This window comes from Borostomias antarcticus (assembly GCF_949987555.1).
Source record: "Borostomias antarcticus genome assembly, chromosome: 14".
NCBI classification, from domain to species: Eukaryota; Metazoa; Chordata; class Actinopteri; order Stomiiformes; family Stomiidae; genus Borostomias; species Borostomias antarcticus.
The window spans coordinates 9294726-9315681 of NC_140247.1; the positions used below are offsets into that span (position 1 = coordinate 9294726).

The following is a 20956-nucleotide window of genomic DNA, read 5'->3' on the forward strand; positions in this document are numbered from 1 at the left end:
GATAAACCTGAATCGGGTGAAAAACAGAGCCCACCTGGCTTGTCGGGGGTTCAGGCGTTTGGCTCCACGGATGTACTGGAGGTTTTTATGATCCGTGATGACAGTGAATGGGTGGCGTGCTCCTTCTAGCCAGTGTCTCCATTCCTCAAGCGCCCGTAGGATGGCCAACAGCTCCCTGTCACCGGCGTCGTAGTTCCTTTCAGCGTCACTGAGCTTGCGAGAGAAAAAGGCACACGGGTGAGTCTTATTGTCCATACCTGACTTCTGGGAAAGCACGGCTCCAACTCCAGAACCGGACGCGTCCACCTCCAATACAAACGGTAGGGTAGGGTCAGGATGCCTCAGCAGGGGAGCCGACGTGAACTGAGCCTTGAGGTGCTCGAATGCCGCTTGTGCCTCTGGGGTCCATCTGAGTTTGGTCGGTGCTCCACGGGTCACTGCTGTGATGGGTGCTACAATGGAGCTGAAACCTCGGATGAAACGACGATAGAAGTTAGCAAATCCCACAAAACGTTGTACCTGTTTGAGAGTGGTAGGAACCGGCCAGTCCAGTACTGCTTGCACCCTGGATTGGTCCATGATCACACCGTCAGGGGAGATGACATACCCCAAAAAGGAGGTGCGTGTAACATGGAACTCACACTTCTCTAGTTTGACAAACAGCTGATTGTCCAGTAACCGCTGTAGGACCTGCCGGACGTGCTGACGATGTTCTGTAAGGGACTTGGAGAAGATGAGCACATCATCGAGGTAAACAAACACACTGCGGTTGAGGAAGTCTCTGAGCACGTCGTTTAAAAAGGCTTGGAACACAGCGGGTGCATTAGTCAGACCAAACGGCATCACATAGTATTCATAATGTCCACTAGGGGTGCTAAATGCAGTCTTCCACTCATCATTCTCTCTGATGCGGACCAAATGGTAAGCGTTCCGCAGGTCTAGTTTGGTGAACACTGTAGCTCCTCCAAGGAGGTCAAAAGCAGAAGACATGAGTGGCAACGGATATTTGTTTTTCACTGTGATGTTGTTCAGTGCTCGGTAGTCTATGCATGGTCGTAGACCACCATCTTTCTTGGGTACAAAGAAGAATCCTGCTGACACGGGTGAGGTCGAGGGCTTAATAAGCCCATTGGTAAGGGACTCACTAATGTAATCCTCCATGGCCTGAGTCTCTGGGACGGAGAGAGGGTACAGTCGTCCCCGGGGGGGAATAGTGTTAGGCAACAGGTCAATGGCACAGTCATAAGATCTGTGAGGGGGTAGTTCTGTAGCTCTAGTCTTACTAAACACTTCAGCTAAGTCATGATACTCGGCAGGGACTGAAGTGAGCTCAGGAGATGAACAGGCAGCGGAACACTCCATCACAGGTGTAAAATGATTGGCTGAAACACACTCTGAGCTCCATGACAAAATTGCCCCAGTGGACCAATTGATTAGGGGGTTGTGCTTCTGGAGCCAGGGAAACCCTAGTACCACCATGTCATGGTGGGATTCGACTAAAGCCAAAGAGATAGTCTCTTTATGTGAACCAATCTGTAGCGATAAGGGGCGCGTCATGTAGTTGATCTTACCGGAGCCTAGGGGTCGTCCGTCGAGTGCCTGTATTCTCACAGGATTGGGAAGAGCCATGACCGGTAGACCGAGGCGTGTGACCAGAGCAGAGTTCATCAGATTCTCCTCTGAACCGGAATCGATCAGCACAGTGATTGGGATGTTCTCAGGGTTCTCTGGGGTCCAGGTGAGTTGAGCACTCAGGGATAGGCGCTTAGCTGGGTTGGGGGACTGAGATCGGACCAAACTGCTCACTAAGCTGTCCCCTTCCCCTAATGAGCGTTTTCGTTTCCCTGCAGCTGGGGGCATCGGTCTCTGTAATGACCAGCCTCACCGCAGTAAAGACAGCATCTCTCTCTGCGGCGACGCTCTCTTTCAGCAGGTGTGATGCGGTACCTGCCTATCTCCATAGCCTCCGCTTGAGTGGGCTGAGCAGCGGGAGCTGACGCGCTCTGTGGCGAACACACTTGGGGCTGTGCGGAGTTGGGAAGCCTGCGCTCACGCCTCCTTTCGCGTATGCGCTGATCGAGGCAGATAGAGGTGGTAATGAGCTCATCTAAAGTGGCACCCCACTCCCGACTAGCCAAATCATCTTTGACCGCCTCAGACAGGCCGTTATAAAAAGTGGTCAAAAGTGCTTCATTGTTCCATTTACTCTCAGCTGCCAAGGTGCGGAATTCTATAGCATACTCAGAAACGGCTCTGGCCCCTTGGCGGAGCGTGCTGATGCGGCGTGCTGCTTCTCTGCCACTCACAGGATGGTTGAAAACCTGGCGTAGTGCTTTAGAGAACTCTGCTGCATTAGCACAAAGTGGGGAACTAGCCTCCCACAGGGCAGTAGCCCACACTAGAGCTTTACCTGAGAGCAGAGAAATCATAAAAGCGACCTTAGCTCTTTCTGAGGGGAACTGATCTGGCTGCATAACAAAAAACAGGTCACATTGAGTCAAAAATCCCTGACAGGTCTCTGGGATGCCATCATACCGCTCCGGTTTCTGAAGGAATGTCTTGCCGCCTGGGGGGTTCTGTTGATGCATTTGCTGTGTTATCCAGGTCTGGATCTGCTGGATTGAGGATCCTTGGGTCTTCAAAGCTCCGAGCACTTGGGATAGGCTGATGTCCGCTCCTTCAGCGCCTGTTAAACTCATGTTGATGATTCGAGCCTACTGTCACGATGCTAACTTAAGAGTACTGAGTTTAAGTACAGGACGCTGAGCATAGGAGCCAAAAACAAACTTGCTTTAATCCAAAAGAAGGTCCCACAAAGGGTAACAAAGGTACAGGAGTCTCCTAGAAACATATGAGGCTCGAATGCATGGCAAAACACAGACACCTCTTAAATACAGGTGCATGCAATCAGCAACCAAACAGGTGAACCCACTTAGGGTGAGCCAAGCCCAAATCAGTCCACAAAATCCAAGTACGGTGCACTCTGCCGCCATCTGCTGGACATCTTGGGACACTATGGCGCAGTGCTGACAAAACCATGGTAGGAACAACAAGACTGAGCTGGGGAGCCCACCCACGCGTCTAACGGCATATCTCAATAAAAGCTTTGTTGCCATAAATTAGCTGGCTTATTTTAGCAGCCGATTCTAGCAGCCTATAGCAGCGTTCCGTTCATAACAACGCAGGCGCCTTCATGAGTATCCTGGATTTGGTGTTAATATTATAATAATATTCTCTCCTTCAAATAAAGCAACTGCCAAAAGTTAAAAAGTCTTTATTGAGATATGCCGCTAGGGCGTAGGTAGGCTCCCCAGAACTCCTGCCCTTTTCTTTTTTAAATAATATTCTCTATTCTCTATTCAATAATCTAATTCTGTCAAAATGTTCCAATATACATTTAGGTTGCAACATTAGGACTTTATTCGTAGGCATATTTTTTATCATTATTTTTATTAGGCCTAGACTGCAAATCTTTAGTGTTAATATTAACTGTTAATGAGAAATTACACACAAAACAGACATGCAGGATTGCTCCTCATTATTACAATTCTGTAACTGTATGACTTCAAAATCTATTTTAAAACCTACTTTACAAATGTTCTGACCCACTGTGACAAATGTACATTTCCAATAAAGTCAGGGTGGGACTGTAATGTAACAGCATTGTCACGTCATTTAATTACATCGTAGTTACGGGTTTCAGCAGCAGTGACGGCTACGTTCCCGTACAGTCTCCCTGAGGTCGGTTATTTTGGTTATTTTGCGACTGTATAGGCACGTGTCAGCTAGGTCCGCTGTTGGTACCGTCGCACATCTACCAAACTACGACCAATGTGTCCCGTCGGCTTTACGTACTGTGCTAGTAGGGGAAGCTAGGGGTGGGGACTGGCCTGTAACCCTGGCCGAAGGTCAACTGGACCCTAACTAAAACACACAATAGGCCTACAGCTAAAATCCCTAAACAGTACAAAGTCATTTCACTATTGCACTAAAACATATAAGCTACGGCTCAAGGGGGTGTGGCAGGTAAGGACTGTCCAACACACAGGGGCGGGGCTTATACACTCCATTCTTCACAGGATGCAGGGTGCTCGGGCGGGGCCACTGGGATTCAGGATAGTGCAGAATGTGGTCAGTACTCCGGTTATCTCGCTAAATCATGTTGTGCGTCCTAGAACACACGCACATGGTATTGTTTCCTGTTACATAACAATCAAGTAAATATTGAGGTACAAAAAAATAAAATATTGATAGGTCTACTTAATTTGATGGATGAAATTTATTTCAATCAAAACTACACCAGCTGCTATAACAAAACAAAAACAAAACGATCAGTATCGGCAGTGTATCGGCAGATATGGCTCATAGGCGATCGGTGATCGGTATCGGCCACCAAAAACGTGATCGGGGCATTTCTCTTAACTAGTCATTGGTTCATCAGTAACTACTGTAGTAGGCCTAGTCTCCAGTCTGTTCCTCTGTAGAAGTCCCCCTCAGTAGGCTAACTAATTTCAGAGTTAATCAGTAACTAATCATTAACTAATCATTGGTTCCTCATTAGTTACTCAGTAATTACTCCTTTTTGTGTACCTTATTGTAAAGTGTTACCCAACTTTGATACACGCTGTTGCTGTGCTTGCAAACGTACCGCAACAGTTTTGAATCATTTCACACAGGCCCATAGGTATAACAGACTGTTCCTACAGAATCAGGAGATATAGGAGATATTTTGCATTGTTTGCAATTTTGTTGTTGCACAGCCATGTTTAGGCATTGAAATATAGAAGAGTTGTATCCTTTGTTACACAATGATGACTTTATTGTGTTATACAGTAAAATAAACCCATTATCTTCATTGCGAAAATGACTTCCTGTTCAAAGACAATGCTTAGTTTTTGTAGTTATCAGGTCCTACTGATCCCAAATTAATTAATAATGCATACCAAACAAAAGCTCTGGCCTCAGCAGGTTCATCTAAACCAGGGGTTCTCAACCTTTTGTAACTTAAGGCCCTCTTTTGATTGTTAACATTATTCTGAGGACCACCTTCCCAAATACATAAGAAAAAAAACTGGTGGTCCACCACTTTTCGCATCCGAGGGCGAGGGAAAGTTTGCATCCGAGGGAACGTTCGCTAGCAAGCTATAGCTGAACACATTCGGATGTGATTGGCACAGTGATATTCAAACGTAACTGGTCATTGAAAGTATGCATTTTACCTTGACAGTTTTTATATGTGAATTCTTGAGTACATTTAGATATGAAATAACTAGCTTTGTAAATTACCAAACTTTATTTTATTTTTTTTCTAACCATTTGGCAGTTGGCTCACTGCCTCTGCGGCCCACTAGATGGCACTCTGCGGACCACTGGTTGAGAGTGGCTGATCTAAACCAGTATCACCATTGCACAATGTCATCCAACAAAATGTATAATAACATCCAGTAAAGTGACAGTCTTCCTGTAGCAAAGGCCACACATTAGATCTATCTATGAAGTATCAGCGATTAAATACATTTCACAAATACATTAAATGTAACCCATACATCAAAAGTGGGGCTGCACGTGAATAGAAAGTATTTCTCACAACACCAGGGGCAGATAAATCGACTGACTACAATTCACCATTCAAATCATCACCTCCAGTATCATTTTTCTGGCAATTTCTAGACCATAAAATGACTGGAGCTCCACAAATGAGTTGCTAATTACAAAAAAATTGTACTATACGGAGGTGTCATTTCTGTGTCTTTCAATACAGTAAAAGACAGTGTGTGTGTGTGCGAGTGCGTGTGCGTGCGCATGTTGTCACCATTTCCTATCCTTGCTTTACTTGAAAGGCTAAAGGTTTGAAGCAGATGAGATGTGGGGCAATAGAGGGATACAGAAGAGACAGAGAACGATTGGGGGGGAAGGGTATTGGGGGGGGGGGGGGGGGGTAGGAGCCAGAAAGACAGCAGATTCATGTCTAGTCGTTCTAACAGCCTCTCAAGGTAACATGGGATGGAACAAAAGAACACTGTTATTGTGAGAGAGAGAGAGAGAGAGAGGGAGAGAGAGAGAGAGAGGATAGAGTGGCCAGAGAGATAGCGAGAGAGAGAGAGAGAGAGAGTGGGGGTGGAGAAAGATAAAGTGATGGCTAATATACATTTGGTAGACAAATCTAGAGAGGGAGGCTTAATCTAAAAAGTGTGAGAGAGAGAGAGAGTGTGTGTGTTTGAGAGAGAGAGAGTGTGTGTGAGAGAGAGAGTGTGTGTGTGAGTGTGTGTGTGTGTGAGAGAGAGAGAATGTGTGTGTGTGTGGGAGAGAGAGAGAGAGAGAGTGTGTGTGAGAGAGAGAGAGAGTGTGTGAGAGAGAGAGAGAGTGAGTGTGTGTGTGAGAGAGAGAGAGAGAGAGAATGTGTGTGTGTGAGAGAGTGAGTGTGTGTGTGTGTGTGTGTGTGTGTGAGAGAGAGAGAGAGACAGAGAGAGAGGGTGGAGGGGGGACTCAGAGATATCAGTGGTATACGCATCATGTGGAGGTGAGACCGACTGCAACTGTGGCGAGATTTCACCCTGATCCCTGAGCAGAGAGCCCAAGGCTCCAGTATCAGAGCTTCTGATCCAGGGAACAGCGAAGAAGAACAACAAAGAAGACGCTCTACGACAGCAGCTGCGCCGAAGAAGACACTCTGCTCCAGTAAAGATAACGAGAGATTATTACAGACGGGTCTGCGCTAAATGTCACCAATTCCCAGAGGACCTTCCTCTCAAGTGCTCAGGAGCAGGGAGAAGCTTCGGGTTTCAGAGCGGAACCCGTCGCTGACTGTGCAGAACCTCGGCGGAAACACAGGGAAAGAACGTTCCACCGAGGAAAGAACCTTAGTGGGACCGCAGAAGAACCTTACGGGGGTGTGAGTAGCCCTTCGCCCGAGCTCTCAAGGTCCTTGGGATGGAGTGACGTGCCTCGTGAGACCTGACTTCGCGTCTCCGGTGCTGACAAGATGCCCGTCATGAAGGGCCTCCTGGCACCCCAGAACACCTTCCTAGACACCATCGCCAACCACTTCGACGGCACCCGTAAGTCTCTCCACCACCATCGCTAGCACCTCTACTCACTTAATCCACCATCGACCGTACATACAGAGAATCCATCTGTTGTCCCTTTCTGCAGTGAGATGTACTTTGATGCGAAATGTGCACTTTGAAATTGAAAATCCATTCGTAAGTCCCAGATTCAGGGTCAAATCCCCACCGTGTTTTGAAGACATACCGTATAGAATCACCTAGTTTTAATAGTTACGCCACGTTCTGTCAGACACGGACGGCGGATGGTTGGTAGTCAGTCCTGAGTCACGACAGCTACCCAGGGCTCTGCTAGGCACGGAGAAAGGGTGGATGTGCTGTTGTGTTTGACCCAAGTGTGCTACTTAGCGTGTGATGCCTTCACTTGACTAAGCAGGAATACTACTAGATGTTGTGGGTGTTGCGCTATGTTTTCGTATGTGCCGTTGAATACTCAAGCCTTTCTCTCTTCAGGCTCACAGGCTCGCCTGAGATACCGTAGATACTGTATCTACTATACTGTATATGTTTGCATCTATTCAGTTATGCCGCTCGTTCATCCATGAAGCATCTCTCTTTTTCATCAGTGAGAACTTCTTACCGACGGACTGTTGTACCATCGTATGTTATGCATGCTTGTATCTGGCAAAGGGGAACCGTTCCTAAACCATTTGTTACAGTAAACCTCTGTTACAGTTATAGTTACAGTATGACACTTTAGTCGTGCTTCTGCTCTCTCTCTCTCTCTCTCTCTCTAACTCTCTATCTCTCTCTCTATCTCTCTATGTCTCTCTCTCTCTCTTAGATTTAGACATCTTTATTGACAATGTAAAATGTATAATAAATACATAGGCTACACCATTATCAAAAGGATAAAAACACAATAAAGCTTGAATCTCTCTCTCTCTCTCTCTCTCTCTCTCTCTCTCTCTATCTCTCTCTCTCCTACTGTCCATCACGGTTAGGCTCATTGTGATGTCTGCCCTGATGAGAGCGTTGTAGGACACATTCCAGCTGTAGTGAGATGAAAGAGGCAAGGCAGCCCTTTCTCCTGCCACATCAACCAGCAGTGTGACCTGACAGCGTGGTGTGCAAATTAATGAATTCAGTGTGAAGACATTCTCTCACTCTGTGTGTGTCGTGGCAAAAAAGTGATTGTAACGGTCTACCTAATTACCAAAGCGGTGATACAGTGACCAAACAGACAAGGATAAATCCAGTCACTCCAAAAAGGGAAAAAACAAGGGAAAAGTATATATTAAAAAGCCTTTAATAAATCATGGCTGCTCAAAATTCTAAAAAAGCCAACATGTTTTAGTCAACACAGGACCTTCTTCAGGGCTAATAGGCAATGATTGAGTGATACAGTGATGATGTGATGTTAGTGTGTCATGAAGATATCACTCTTGTCAATGGAAGTGGCAACCAAATGACCCTGACAGAAGAGCAGGGATGTTTATTATCATTAATTATGCAGGGCCAAGAGTCAATCAAATACTGCTGTTTTTTTTTGTTTTTTTTATTACACCTTTATTCAACCAGGTAAGCTTATTGAGATAAAGAATCTCTTTTTCAAAAGCGACCTGGCCAAGAGGCAGCAAATTACAATACAAAAGGTTACAATACAAATAGCATACATACAATAAATAAAATAAAATAAAAAAGCCTCTCTTACTCTGAAAATGTAATTTAATGTTATTTATTGCTTTATAAATGTTCTTAGCCGGTAGACAAACATACTCCAGGAGCTTGCTCGATCGCCTCGTTGAGAGGGGTCAGGGAAGAATTTTTACAGCTCACTTATCTGGCCCCCGGGTGATTACTGTTTTTTTGCTTCCCTCTGGAATATGTAGGGGTGGGCTGACACGCAGAGGGGTAGACTGACAGGAAGGGGGGTAGACTGACAGGCAGGGGGGTAGACTGACAGGCAGAGGGGTAGACTGACAGACAGGAGGGTAGACTGACAGGCAGAGGGGTAGACTGACAGACAGGAGGGTAGACTGACAGACAGGAGGGTAGACTGACAGACAGAGGGGTAGACTGACAGACAGGAGGGTAGACTGACACGCAGGAGGGCAGACTGACAGACAGAGGGGTAGACTGACAGACAGGAGGGTAGACTGACAGACATGGGGGCAGACTGACAGGCAGGGGGGTAGACTGACTGGCAGGGGGGTAGACTGACAGACATGGGGGCAGACTGACAGGCAGGGGGGTAGACTGACTGGCTGTAGACTGACAGACCGAGGGTAGATTGACAGACAGACAGACAGACAGACAGACAGACAGACAGACAGACAGGCTGGCCAACAAGGTAAATCCAGCAAGACCAACTAATGATCAGCTATGGTACCTGGTTCCTGGTACCTGGTTCTAGGTGGATTTCCAGTAGGGTATGACAATACAGTACTATTTACTCTGTATTGTGGTCATCTTTCAACCCAGCAAATTTTGGGTCACACATTTACCACAGGCAAAATTGTACATACCACCTAATAACCAGAGAGTGCTGCACATATTGAATAGACACTGCAGTACTTGGCATGAAGTGCCAACTTTGTCACTCCACAAATCATGCAGTTTAACGAAACAACTTGTCCTTATCGCCCTTGATGGAGAGAATACCCACGAGTAAACATGTGTGATAGTGACTGAATCAAGTAGGCCTAAAGTGTTCATGAGAAGATGTTTTAAAGCGCTATATTAGCATTAGCATTAGTTTCCCGCCAAAATTGTCAATTCTCAAATGTCGGTAATGTCCATGAAATATCTGCAAATGCTCTGACATGGTGCCACATGGTAGTGCTCTCTTTGTGCCCAGTCAGTTTCAGGTCCCTATATCATTGTTGTAAAAAGTTCTGTGGCCTTTTTTTGCCAGTTTCCCTGCCATCCTGGATTGGATCTCTTAGTTGTTAGTATACCTATTCACCTTGTCAGTCACCTCGTGTACCTGCATACTAAAAATATCAAATTGTATACTAATCTATTATTAGCAGAATATGGAATTGAAGTAGAGTGAATTACCTGTATGTAATCATCATCCTTCTAGAGGTTAAGAGTGGGTGTATGGATTGAGGTTTGTGACTGTGTGTGCTCACAGCATCTGATATCACCACATAGGCACAGCAGGCTTGGCATTCAACCACCATTTGTTGTCACCGCTCTTCAGTATAATTGCCTGTGTGGGTGTTGTGCGTTGAATTCGTCACATACTGTCGGGAACGTATAACATAATTAGTGGTATGTGGGATATATGATCAGTTGATAATAGTGTGCCTCAATTCTCACGCCCACTTCTGATGTGACATTGTCAGGACTGCACACACAAGGACATGAATAAGGCTGTTTATTACAGATGCTGCTATTTGCACAAGACCTGGAGGTATGGGCTTTAAAAACAAATATGAAAACCTTCAAATCAATTCTGAACCACACTGGAAGCCCATGGAGAGAGACCAGAACAGGGATAATGGTCTCTCTTCCAGGTACCATTAGCCTGGCATCAGCATTCTGGACCAGTTGCAGGAGGGACAGGGACGACTGACTGATCCCAGTGTGCAGGGAATTACAATAGTCTAAGTGGGAGGATATAAAGGCATGGATGACTGTCTCAAGATCTTTGGATGAGAGAAAATATAATAATATTGATTTTTTCAATATTACAGAGCTGGAAAAATGTGTTTTACTACTGCATTGACCATTATGTGGTGGTTTGACATGATCATGTGACCGTATGGTGGAAGCAAGGGTTTTTCAAGTATAAAAGCGATAGAATTCAAAACCAGGCAGGAGAGAGACTATTACATGGCATCAGGTCTCATTGGGCTGTGATGGCTCTCACTCTTACATCCACAAAGATACAACAAGGAGACTGGGACAAATTACTTCTCATCCATATAATGAAGACATTTTCATGAACATTTCTATTGAATAATCAGACTTGAGTTTGTGCTGGTGCGTTTGGAAGGACAGGAGCAGTAGGCTAGCTTGGTCACTTCTTGGATATAATTGCTTTTCTCTACAATTGCTATAGCAACACACACCAGGGTACATCGTCTTAATTTAGCTGCCACATCTTGTCACAGGAAAACATTATCTTAAGCAATACATAATCATAATCAAACTAGACGTTCTTATAACTTCTATGTAAGGTGACAGAATAATAACCTCCTGTTCACCAGAATGCCCTTTGGACAAATCGTCAGACTGCCTCTTCAAGTAAAAGAGAATTATAATACACAGGGTAAATAGCATTTTTTGAAAACATTTATTCTTACTTGAGTGAATACTTGCACTCTATGATTTGTATTGTCAAGGTCATTGTTGTTCAGTCAATTTCATCTCACAAAAGCCCTTGCGTGGCCAATTCAAGGGGCCCGGCACGGCCATTTCATCACAGTCTTACATAGCCTAGTACAGTCAATGGCCGGGTTTCCCGATAAAGAACCTTCTTAAGGAACCCTTCTTAAGCAACCCTGTGCATGGGAGTTAAGAAGTAATTTGGAGTTCGGGAAAGTCAGTATAATTCAGGCCTGAATATGAAAATAAATCCTGTCATATTCAAATAGACAATGAATGGATGCATTTCCAAACAGTGCGTTTGATGTCAGTGCATAATCTTTCCATATGAAACTATATGAAAAATACATAGTGCCAAGAGATGGGTGACGAGTGACGATGGATCATGCTATGGGTTATGTCAGGTCAGGCTATAGGCCACTGTACAGGTGATAAATTGGTGGATCAAAGGGAGATCATTTTCATGGTTCCTTAATCTGCAAATTTGTCTAAAATTATCAGTCGACTGTGCAACTCATTATATGACCTTAAGTGACTGCGTTACTCATACAAATGCTTTGGTTATCAGCCCATCTGTTGTTTGTTGGCCCTGGGCAGAATATTACGCAGGTAAACAGCTGACTGATTTTGGATAATATAGCCTAAAATTAGAATTGAAAGCTACACAGTGTTCATCCACTGCGGCGTCACGCTGGCTTTCGGAGCTGCAGGCTACGCAGAAAATATCCTCTGCTCCCGAGCTCCAATGGTCTCCCGAGTCTCCGCACCGCCACAGCTCCAGGGCTGGGATCTCTCCAGGGCTGGGATCTCTCCAGAGAGAGGTTCGGTATTTGACTTGTGTCTTTTTTTTTTTAGGAGAAGTCACGCCCGAATTCTTCTCACATCTGTCAGGTGGCCTGCGTCGGCTGGCTGTCTCTCACTTTGACGTTCTCATCCCCCCGACCTTGCAGACAGGCAGTAGGTAGATAGGGGCTCGTTTGAAAAGTGTGGGAGACCCTTCGCCGTGGAGGTGATAGTGGAAAGAGTAGACTGCCGTGGTTGCTGTCAGCCTCTGTCATCACAATAGCTGGGAATGTTGACGTTGAGGCGGCTTTAGCTCAGGAGGTAGAACGGGTCGTCCGATGATTGTATCGGCGGTTCGAATCCCGGCTCCTCCTGTCTACGTGTCGAAGTGTCCTTGGGCAAAACACTGAACCCCAAATTGCTCCCAATGAGCAGGCTAGCACCTTGCATGGCAACTGCCGCCATTGGTGTGAATGGGTGAATGAGAGGACATTGTAAAGCGCTTTGGATAAAACCATTATATAAATTCAGTCCATTTACCATTATTTTAAGATCTTTTTAGGATCTTTTAAATGCCTTTTAAGAGTAGACATTCCTCTCTTTAATAGGATATGCATGTAATGCTTCAATAACGGTTAAAGTAATACAATACACAAGGCGGTAAAAAATCAACAGGGTGACCATTATTTTACCTCCATGAAGAGATCAAACGCGGTATCTAACCCAGAGGTCAAACTCCACAGAGAGTAACGTTCTCCATGCCGAGCTCAAACGGTGTTTCAGCCCGATAGACCCTTTCAAGCCTCCATCGTCTCACCCAGCGTGAGGAATCAAATATTTACGTCATTCATTAACTTTGGCCTTTCAGTCAAAGAGCAAAACTGAAACCCAGCCCCGAGGGCGCTGTCATATCCTCTAAGCTCCGCCCCCTCCCTCTACCTCCCCGCCCTCCCCGCAGACACCAACTTCCTGCTGGGGAACGCCCAGGGTCGCCACGGCTACCCCATCGTGTACTGCTCGGACGGTTTCTGCGAGCTGACGGGGTTCATGCGCACGGAGGTGATGCAGAAGAGATGCACGTGTCACTTCCTGCGCGGGGCGGACACCAGCGAGAGGGTGACCGGGCAGGTGGACAAGGCCCTGGAGGGCCAGCAGGAGTACCAGGGGGAGGTCCGTTTCTACAGGAAGAACGGTGAGAGAAACACACACACACACACACACACACAGATAAAGCCCATATACGGTGTACGCACTTGAGCACCAAAATTGGAGGTGTGCCCGGATGTATAGTCGGGGGTCACCCAGGCTCGGGGGGGTAAAAGGATAGCCCCTGAGCCCCGAGCCTGGGGGGGGGGGGGGACGCAACAACGTACCCACACGACAAGAAGAAGCACCAAAATGGCTGGTCTACTTAAGGAGCATCCGTGACTGGCTCAGTGTGTGTTGCTTGTGAAAATGACATGTACGGTTCTTTGTCAAGATCAAACAGATTGAACCAATCAACCTTGTGACCTGCACCTGTGTGATCTGTCTCGAATTCACAAACTTTAATAGTGCCCTTTATAGACTCGTTTTATAGCCTACTCATTTATCTACGGAAAGGTAGCCTACATTCCCACCCATTAGATTAACGAATAGCTATAGAAAATATGTAGCCCACACAAGCTCTCTTTTTTTAAAGGACGTGGGCCCCTATAAACTGTTCAAAATATTAATGTTTTTTTAATGTTTGTGTAAGGAATCTCACCCTTAATGTCTATCGGTGTCCCTGCAACAAGAAATGCAAAGGGCCCCCTGAGGTCTTGGGTTGGGTAATATGTCTTTTGTGTAACCTTGTGTTCACGCTGCGTCCACAGGCAGCCCGTTCTGGTGCCTCCTTGACATCGTGCCAATCAAGAACGAGAAAGGAGAGGTGGTTCTGTTCCTGTTCTCCTTCAAGGACGTCAGCGAGTCGTACGGGAGAAACCATCACAACAGCAGGAGAGGGGGTGAGACATTTGCAAACATTCCTTAGCATCTGGGTGACTTTTGCTCTCACCTCACCTTACTCTACTTTAAACGTCGAAGCTTCTGCAGTGTGCTTTTTTTTCCCCGAGCGACTGTGGCTCAGGAGGTAGAGCGGGTCGCCCACGATCGTCGGGTCGGCAGTTCAAATCCCGGCTCCTCCTGTGTCCTTGGGCAAGACGCCGAACCCCAAATTGCTCCCAATGCGCAGGCTGGACACCTTGCATGGCAGCTGCCGCCACTGGAGTGTGAATGCGTGTGAATGGGTGAATGCGAGGACATTGCAATTGTAAAGTGCTTTGGTTAAAAGCACTATATAAGTGCAGTCCATTTACCGTTTACCATTTACCATTCCTTTGAAATAGGAACTTGGAACTTGGAGTGCATAAAGAGAGGCCCTGATTGACAGTGGAGAAGATCGTTCAGTCCCTTGATTTCCCATATATCCCTTGATTCAAGCAGGCTTTTCAGAGGACACCCAACACAGCAGAAAAAGCAACCAGTCCCATTTCGCCCATGTCTGCGAGAGGGGAAGACGGGTATTTCACCACCTCACCAGCCTGTTCACCAGGGGGGGAGAGGCCAAGCTGACCAATGTAAGTTCCGTCGGCTTACAGATAACCCAGTATTGATTTATTGTATTGACTGACCCTTCGCTATAATCTATAACCGCCGTATTGCCTCAAAGTCAGTTTGGACCAAGGTTATTATAGTTAACGAAAACTAACTAAAAAAACGAAAACTAGGTGTGAAAAAACATTTTAGTTAACTGAAATAAAAATAAAAACTAGGGTTTACAAAAAAACGATAACTAACTAAAACTGTATTGTGTGTTTACAAAACTAACTAAAATAAACTAAAATTGTAGAGAAAATGTCCTTAGTTTTAGTCTTTTTCATTTCATACATAAGCCTAGTATTTTGGGTGGATATTAAATCTATCCTCCATTATTTCTTTAGCTGTGCCCCTGCGCAGAAGTAATCTGACATTCGCCAGATGGTTGGTTTCGCACAGAGTGAAACAACATGAGCTCACGAGATCAGGATGGTCTCACGAGGCTAGCGCAGAAAAAAATAAATAAAACGAATACTGAAACTAATAAAAACTAAACTAAAACTAAGCATTATCAAAAAATAAAAACTAAACTAAACTAGCAAATCTGCTTTAAAAACTAATTAAAACTAAACTGAAATTGAACACAAAAAGTTAAAACGATATAAAAATAAAAACGAATGAAAAAAGCAAAACTTCATTTTTGAACATCACTCTGTCTCTGAAAGCCCAGGGTGTCCTGAGGTGTCCTTTGCGTAGTGGGGGTGCTAGCGGTGGGGGGGGGGTATCTGGTGGCTTGCAGCCGAGGGGGTCGTCTCACTAATGAACAGCCACGGCGCGGCAGGAGACAGAAAAAGTATTTTTAACGTTCCCCTATGATCTCTTAAAGAACGTGCGACGGATGTTATTAAGTTGTTATTAAGTTATTAAATTATTAAGGTGCGCTGCCAGTTTTTCCTTTGCGGACGGAGAGATACTCCAATCTCTAAAATGTCTTTATTGACTCCAAAATGTTTTGCCTTACCTGATCTCTGATCCCTCTCCCCACACACACACTCACACACACACACACACACACACACACACACACACACACACATACACACACACACACACGCACACACACACACACACACACTCACACACACACATACATACACTCACATAAATACACTCAGAATGTGTTTCAGAGGTCATCTCTACCCGAGTACAAGATGGCGGCCGTGCAGAAGTCCCGATTCATCCTGCTGCACTACAGCGTGTCCAAGGCCCTGTGGGATTGGCTGATCCTCCTGGCCACCTTCTACGTGGCGGTCACTGTGCCCTACAACGTCTGCTTCGTCTGCCACGACAACGACGGCGACTGTGGCTCCGCCTCCCGCAGCACCATCGGCAGCGACATCGCCGTGGAGATGCTCTTCATTTTGGGTAAGCCAGCATGAGAGGAGGTCCCTCCTATGGTGAAGTGTGCTCCAGGAGATTGATTGATGACGTAGACGCTCTGACCCACTACACAAGTTGAGGAAGAAGTGTATATTATGTGTATAAACCCTGAAATTGCTCTTTTTTTTTATCATGGCAAGGATATCATACACATCTCATCTTATCGGGGAGTTGGAATATGAATGCTATTGATATTGATTATTTATATTTTTGAGAACAGATAAGGTTTCTAAAAATGTGTCCTGGCAGTTGTTAAAATTCTCACACTCTGAACATTGTGTTTTCATTTTTTTGTTGTTGTGTGTAATGATGCTTAGTAGTGTTTACATTTTTGCAGGCCTTGAGAGAGATTTTGGTGTCAACGTTTGCTTTTGAGCATATGAGCAACTGTTTTGGTGTGATAGTTTGGTTTTGAAAAGAGAATGTGAGGTTTTGTGTATATGTAGCTTGAGAAAAGTGTTTTGTGTTTAGAGTTTTGGGAAAAGTGAGGGCAGTTTTGTGAAATGTGTTTTAGCAATCATGAACAACTATAACGGTGTGTTCGCTGGCTTCTGTTCCCTCTCCTCGACAGATATCATCTTGAACTTCCGCACCACGTATGTGAGCCAGTCAGGTCAGGTGGTGTACGACGCCCGCTCCATCTACCTCCACTACTGCACCACCTGGCTCTTTGTAGATCTGATTGCTGCCCTGCCCTTTGACCTTCTGTACGCCTTCAATATCACAGTGGTGAGTCTGTCTGTGTGTGTGTGTGTGTGTGTGTGTGTGTGTGTGCGTGTGTGTGTGTATAAGTGAGAGAGAGAGTGAGAGAAAGAGAGGAATTGTGTGTGTGTGTGTGTGTGTGTGTGTGTGTGGGTCTGTCCGTCTGCGTTCATTTTCTCTTGAATAGACTTGAGACCTTTTCTTCAAACACAATTTCAAGCGAGCTTGAGGGCAGGAGGGGAACAGATAAGGTCCCCCGGGGGGCAGGAGGGGGGCAGATAAGGCTCTCCTACCCTCCGTCACCCTGAGCTCCTGCCCCCTGCCCTGCACCCTGCTGTCCCCACACTTCCATCAGGGAGACGGACGCAGCGGCCGAGCCCGGAGCCCCGTCGCTTTGTCCCTGTCACTATCTCTAAATCTCTCTCAGACACCGGCGTTCTCCAGTAGCCTGTTCCCTTCATCTCTTTGAGCTGGGATGCTGCAGGATTTAGCGCTAGCCTGAGTTAAATGTGTTTCCCCAGCGTGGTGCATGATGGGAGATGAGGATCACAGGAGATCGTGGGAGTCTTATGACTGGATGTCGGCGATAAGCTGTTTTCAGTGGCCTAGCCTCTGCCTCTGTCGGTGTGTGTGTGTGTGTGTGTGCGTGCTTGTGTGTGTGCGTGCTTGTGTGTGTGTCATATGTGTGTGTGTGTGTGTGTCATGTGTGTGTGTGTGTGTGTGTGTGTGTGTGTGCGTGCTTGTGTGCATGTGTGTGCGTATGTGCGCGCACATGTTTAATATGGTTCCCTCCCCCGTCCAGACCTCCCTGGTCCACCTCCTGAAGACGGTGCGTTTGCTGCGTCTGCTGCGGCTCCTCCAGAAGCTGGACCGCTACTCTCAGCACAGCGCCGTGGTTCTGACCCTGCTCATGTCCGTGTTCGCGCTCCTGGCCCACTGGATGGCCTGCGTCTGGTACGTGATCGGACGCAGGGAGGTGGAGAGCGCCGACCCCGTCACCTGGGACATAGGTGAGCGCCTGTGTGTGTGTGTGTGTCCCAGTGTGTGTGTGTGTGTGTGTGTGTGTGTGTTTGTACATTGCTGTGCCCGCCATTTTTATTGGGTCTATCTATCTATCTATCTGTCTATCTATCTATCTATCTATCTATCTATCTATCTATCTATCTATCTATCTATCTATCTATCTATCTATCTGTCTGTCTGTCTGTCTGTCTGTCTGTCTGTCTGTCTGTCTGTCTGTCTGTCTGTCTGTCTGTCTGTCTGTCTGTCTGTCTGTCTGTCTGTCTGCCTGCCTGCCTGTCTGTCTGCCTGCCTGCCTGCCTGCCTGCCTGCCTGCCTGTCTGTCTGTCAGTCAACCAGATATCTCTCTATTTCTAAAGGAAAACAGGCTTTTTGTTCCAGTTCCCACTTACCTGACTCATGTGCCTTCCTGTCGAGGCCCTCATACTGTATTCATCTGTGTTGCTCTCCTCCTCCCGGCTCTAGAACGGGGCAGATGGGACCTGTCTGAGAGCTGCTTTGTGAAGACCAAGGCAGTCAGAACATCGCCAGAAATAGAGATTTCAAGCACCGAGCTGTCTCTTTCACAAACGTCTTCATGCATGCGTGTGTGTTTGTTTTTGTACGTGTGTGCGCGTGGGTGCGCGCGTCGGTGGATGAGTGGGTGTGTGTTTGTGTTCTAGCAGACCCTAGAACAGAACGTTACCTTGCTACAGGGAAGAAACTCACTCACCTATATTAGATCAGTGCGAGAAGGGGTCCAATTTGCGCGCACCCCCCCCCCCCCCTCCCCAACTCTCTCTCTCTTTCTATCTCTCTGTTTCTTAGCAAAGGAGAGGCTAAAATAAGCCTTTGGCTTCTGCCGATCCCTTTTTCGGACATAGAATTGTTTATATTTTTATTGTGTAAAATGCATTTGATATGTTTTGTTGTTGTTGTTGTTATTGTTGTGCTGTTTTTGTTGTTGTTTTGTTTTTCTTTGCTGTACTTTCACACAATTTGAAACAGCTTGTCTATGGTCCATTAATAAACCAAATCATTCCTTCATTGATTGATTCATTCATTCATTCATTGTTTCTCAATGCTTTTGTTTCTCAATGCTTTTGTATATAAGAATGTGTTCTTGATTGCTTGCATGAGTAAATAAAGGTTAAAGGTTAAATACATTTGTTGTTTTCCCCCAGGCTGGTTGCAGGAGCTGGCCAAGCGCCTGGACACGCCGTTCATCAACAGCACGACAGGCGGCGTCTCCGTGCCCAGCGCCTACATCACCTCCCTCTACTTCACCCTCAGCAGCCTGACCAGCGTGGGCTTCGGGAACGTGTGCGCCAACACGGACGCCGAGAAGATCTTCTCCATCTGCATCATGCTTATCGGGGGTGAGATCGGTCTGGAGGATTGTTAATGAAATTCTACTATCTACTATCACCAATGTGTTACTTCCAAGTTGTTTCTTATTGTTTTCCTACAGACCTCTGTGAACCTTCCTTTTCATCCGTTCCCAGAGAATCCCTCTGTTTAGATAGAACATTTGGTTTGTTACGTCACTCCCCTTTACCCTTTGTCTGAGTGCCCGTCACCTCCCTCTCAGTCCCAGTACTCTTGACTTGGATACACTTCCTGTTTCGAGTCCGAATTTGCAAATAGTAACAGAATAAAACTATTGTCTTTTGTTTGAAACCAGCTTGAATCGCGTGTTCTTTGAAATCTACCTTAAACTAAGTATATAAATACTTTCATAGGATCATTCACTGTATACTGTAATAACCCGTGAGCGGTATGAATATAATTCATTTCAAAACCTTTATTATAAAAGCACTGAGGTTTCCCTCATTTTCAGGGTTGAAGAGTTCACAGTAGACACAAACAAAAATACATATAAAATCAATTAAAGCAATCAAAATCAATTAAAACAATTACAAGACGAAGTGCAAGTGAGCGGTGTTGTGAGACGCCTCGAAACCCTTAACCCTGAACCATAGACGGATTATGAAATGATGGGCCGCCGGGCCCAGACACGTAAAGCCCTACCCCCCCCCCCCCCACCCGTTTCATTTATCAAAATTTTGAATTTGCCCAATGAGATGGCATCCAATTTGCAGATGATTTGAGAAAACTCACAATAAAAGCAGCTTTATTCAGCTCGGTTTTGACTCGAGGGACCTCAACTCTGTGTGGATTTTTCCCCAAAGGGGTTGAAGGGCCCATATTGCATGGAGTACTCAGCCCCTCTACAGTACTATAAACACTCACTTAAAAACGACAGGTATCATGATGGCTTCTTTGTTGTGACGTCTTCAATGTGAATGTTTAGGCTATTGCTTCAGTTTTTCAGCAGGATTTTTGAGTCTCTGTGATTGAATGAATGACTAATCCTTTTGACTATGCAACAAGAAATGCAAAGGGCCCCCTGAGCTGTTGGGCCCCTGGGCCTGGTCCCGGTAGGCCCTTTCAGTATTATGTCTTAACCCTGACCCCCTGCTCCCTCTACCCCCATCCAGCCCTGATGCATGCGGTGGTCTTCGGTAACGTGACGGCCATTATCCAGCGCATGTACTCGCGCCGCTCGCTCTACCACACGCGCATGAAGGACCTGAAGGACTTCATCCGCGTGCACCGGCTGCCCCAGCAGCTCAAGCAGCGCATGTCGGAATACTTTCAGACCACCTGGTCCGTCAACAACGGCATCAACGCCAACGAGGTACGGGACAGGAGAGCGAACGTGTGCACTGGACCGGCACGCCGGTCTTATTCATGCGTTTTAGCGGAGAATCCGGCTGAGGAAATTATCGAGAGTGTGGGTAGCGTTGTCTTTTTCTATGCGGCGGCTGTAGCTCAGACGGTAGAGCGGGTCGTTCAGTGATCGAAGGGTCAGCGGTTCGAATCCCAGCTCTGACTGTCCACATGTCGAAGTGTCCTTGAGCAAGACACTTAACCCCAAATTGCTCCCAATGAGCAGGCTAGCACCTTGATTGGCAGCTACCGCCATTGGTGTGTGAATGTGTGTGTGAATGGGTGAATGAGAGGCCATTGTAAAGCGCTTTGAGTGCCGCTAAAGTGGAAAAGCGCTATATAAGTGCAATCCATTTACCATCTACTGACAGGGAGTGCCAGACTAGACAAGTCAGTCA

The 20956-nt window shown here is 46.2% G+C and overlaps 1 protein-coding gene across 1 annotated transcript in view; it reads left to right on the forward strand.

Annotated features, from left to right (window-relative positions):
- Positions 1-6982: 6982 nt before the first annotated feature.
- kcnh4a (potassium voltage-gated channel, subfamily H (eag-related), member 4a) overlaps positions 6983-20956 on the forward strand; it is a gene marked incomplete at both ends in the record, with an annotated part of 19572 nt that continues 5598 nt past the window's right edge. Inside the window, 9 exons of the mRNA XM_084448423.1 lie at positions 6983-7058; positions 13084-13317; positions 13982-14113; positions 14592-14725; positions 15860-16109; positions 16696-16853; positions 17629-17836; positions 19010-19204; positions 20327-20526. Of these exons, the coding sequence (XP_084304549.1) occupies positions 6983-7058; positions 13084-13317; positions 13982-14113; positions 14592-14725; positions 15860-16109; positions 16696-16853; positions 17629-17836; positions 19010-19204; positions 20327-20526 (1587 nt within the window). The remainder of the gene's footprint in view (positions 7059-13083; positions 13318-13981; positions 14114-14591; positions 14726-15859; positions 16110-16695; positions 16854-17628; positions 17837-19009; positions 19205-20326; positions 20527-20956) is intronic.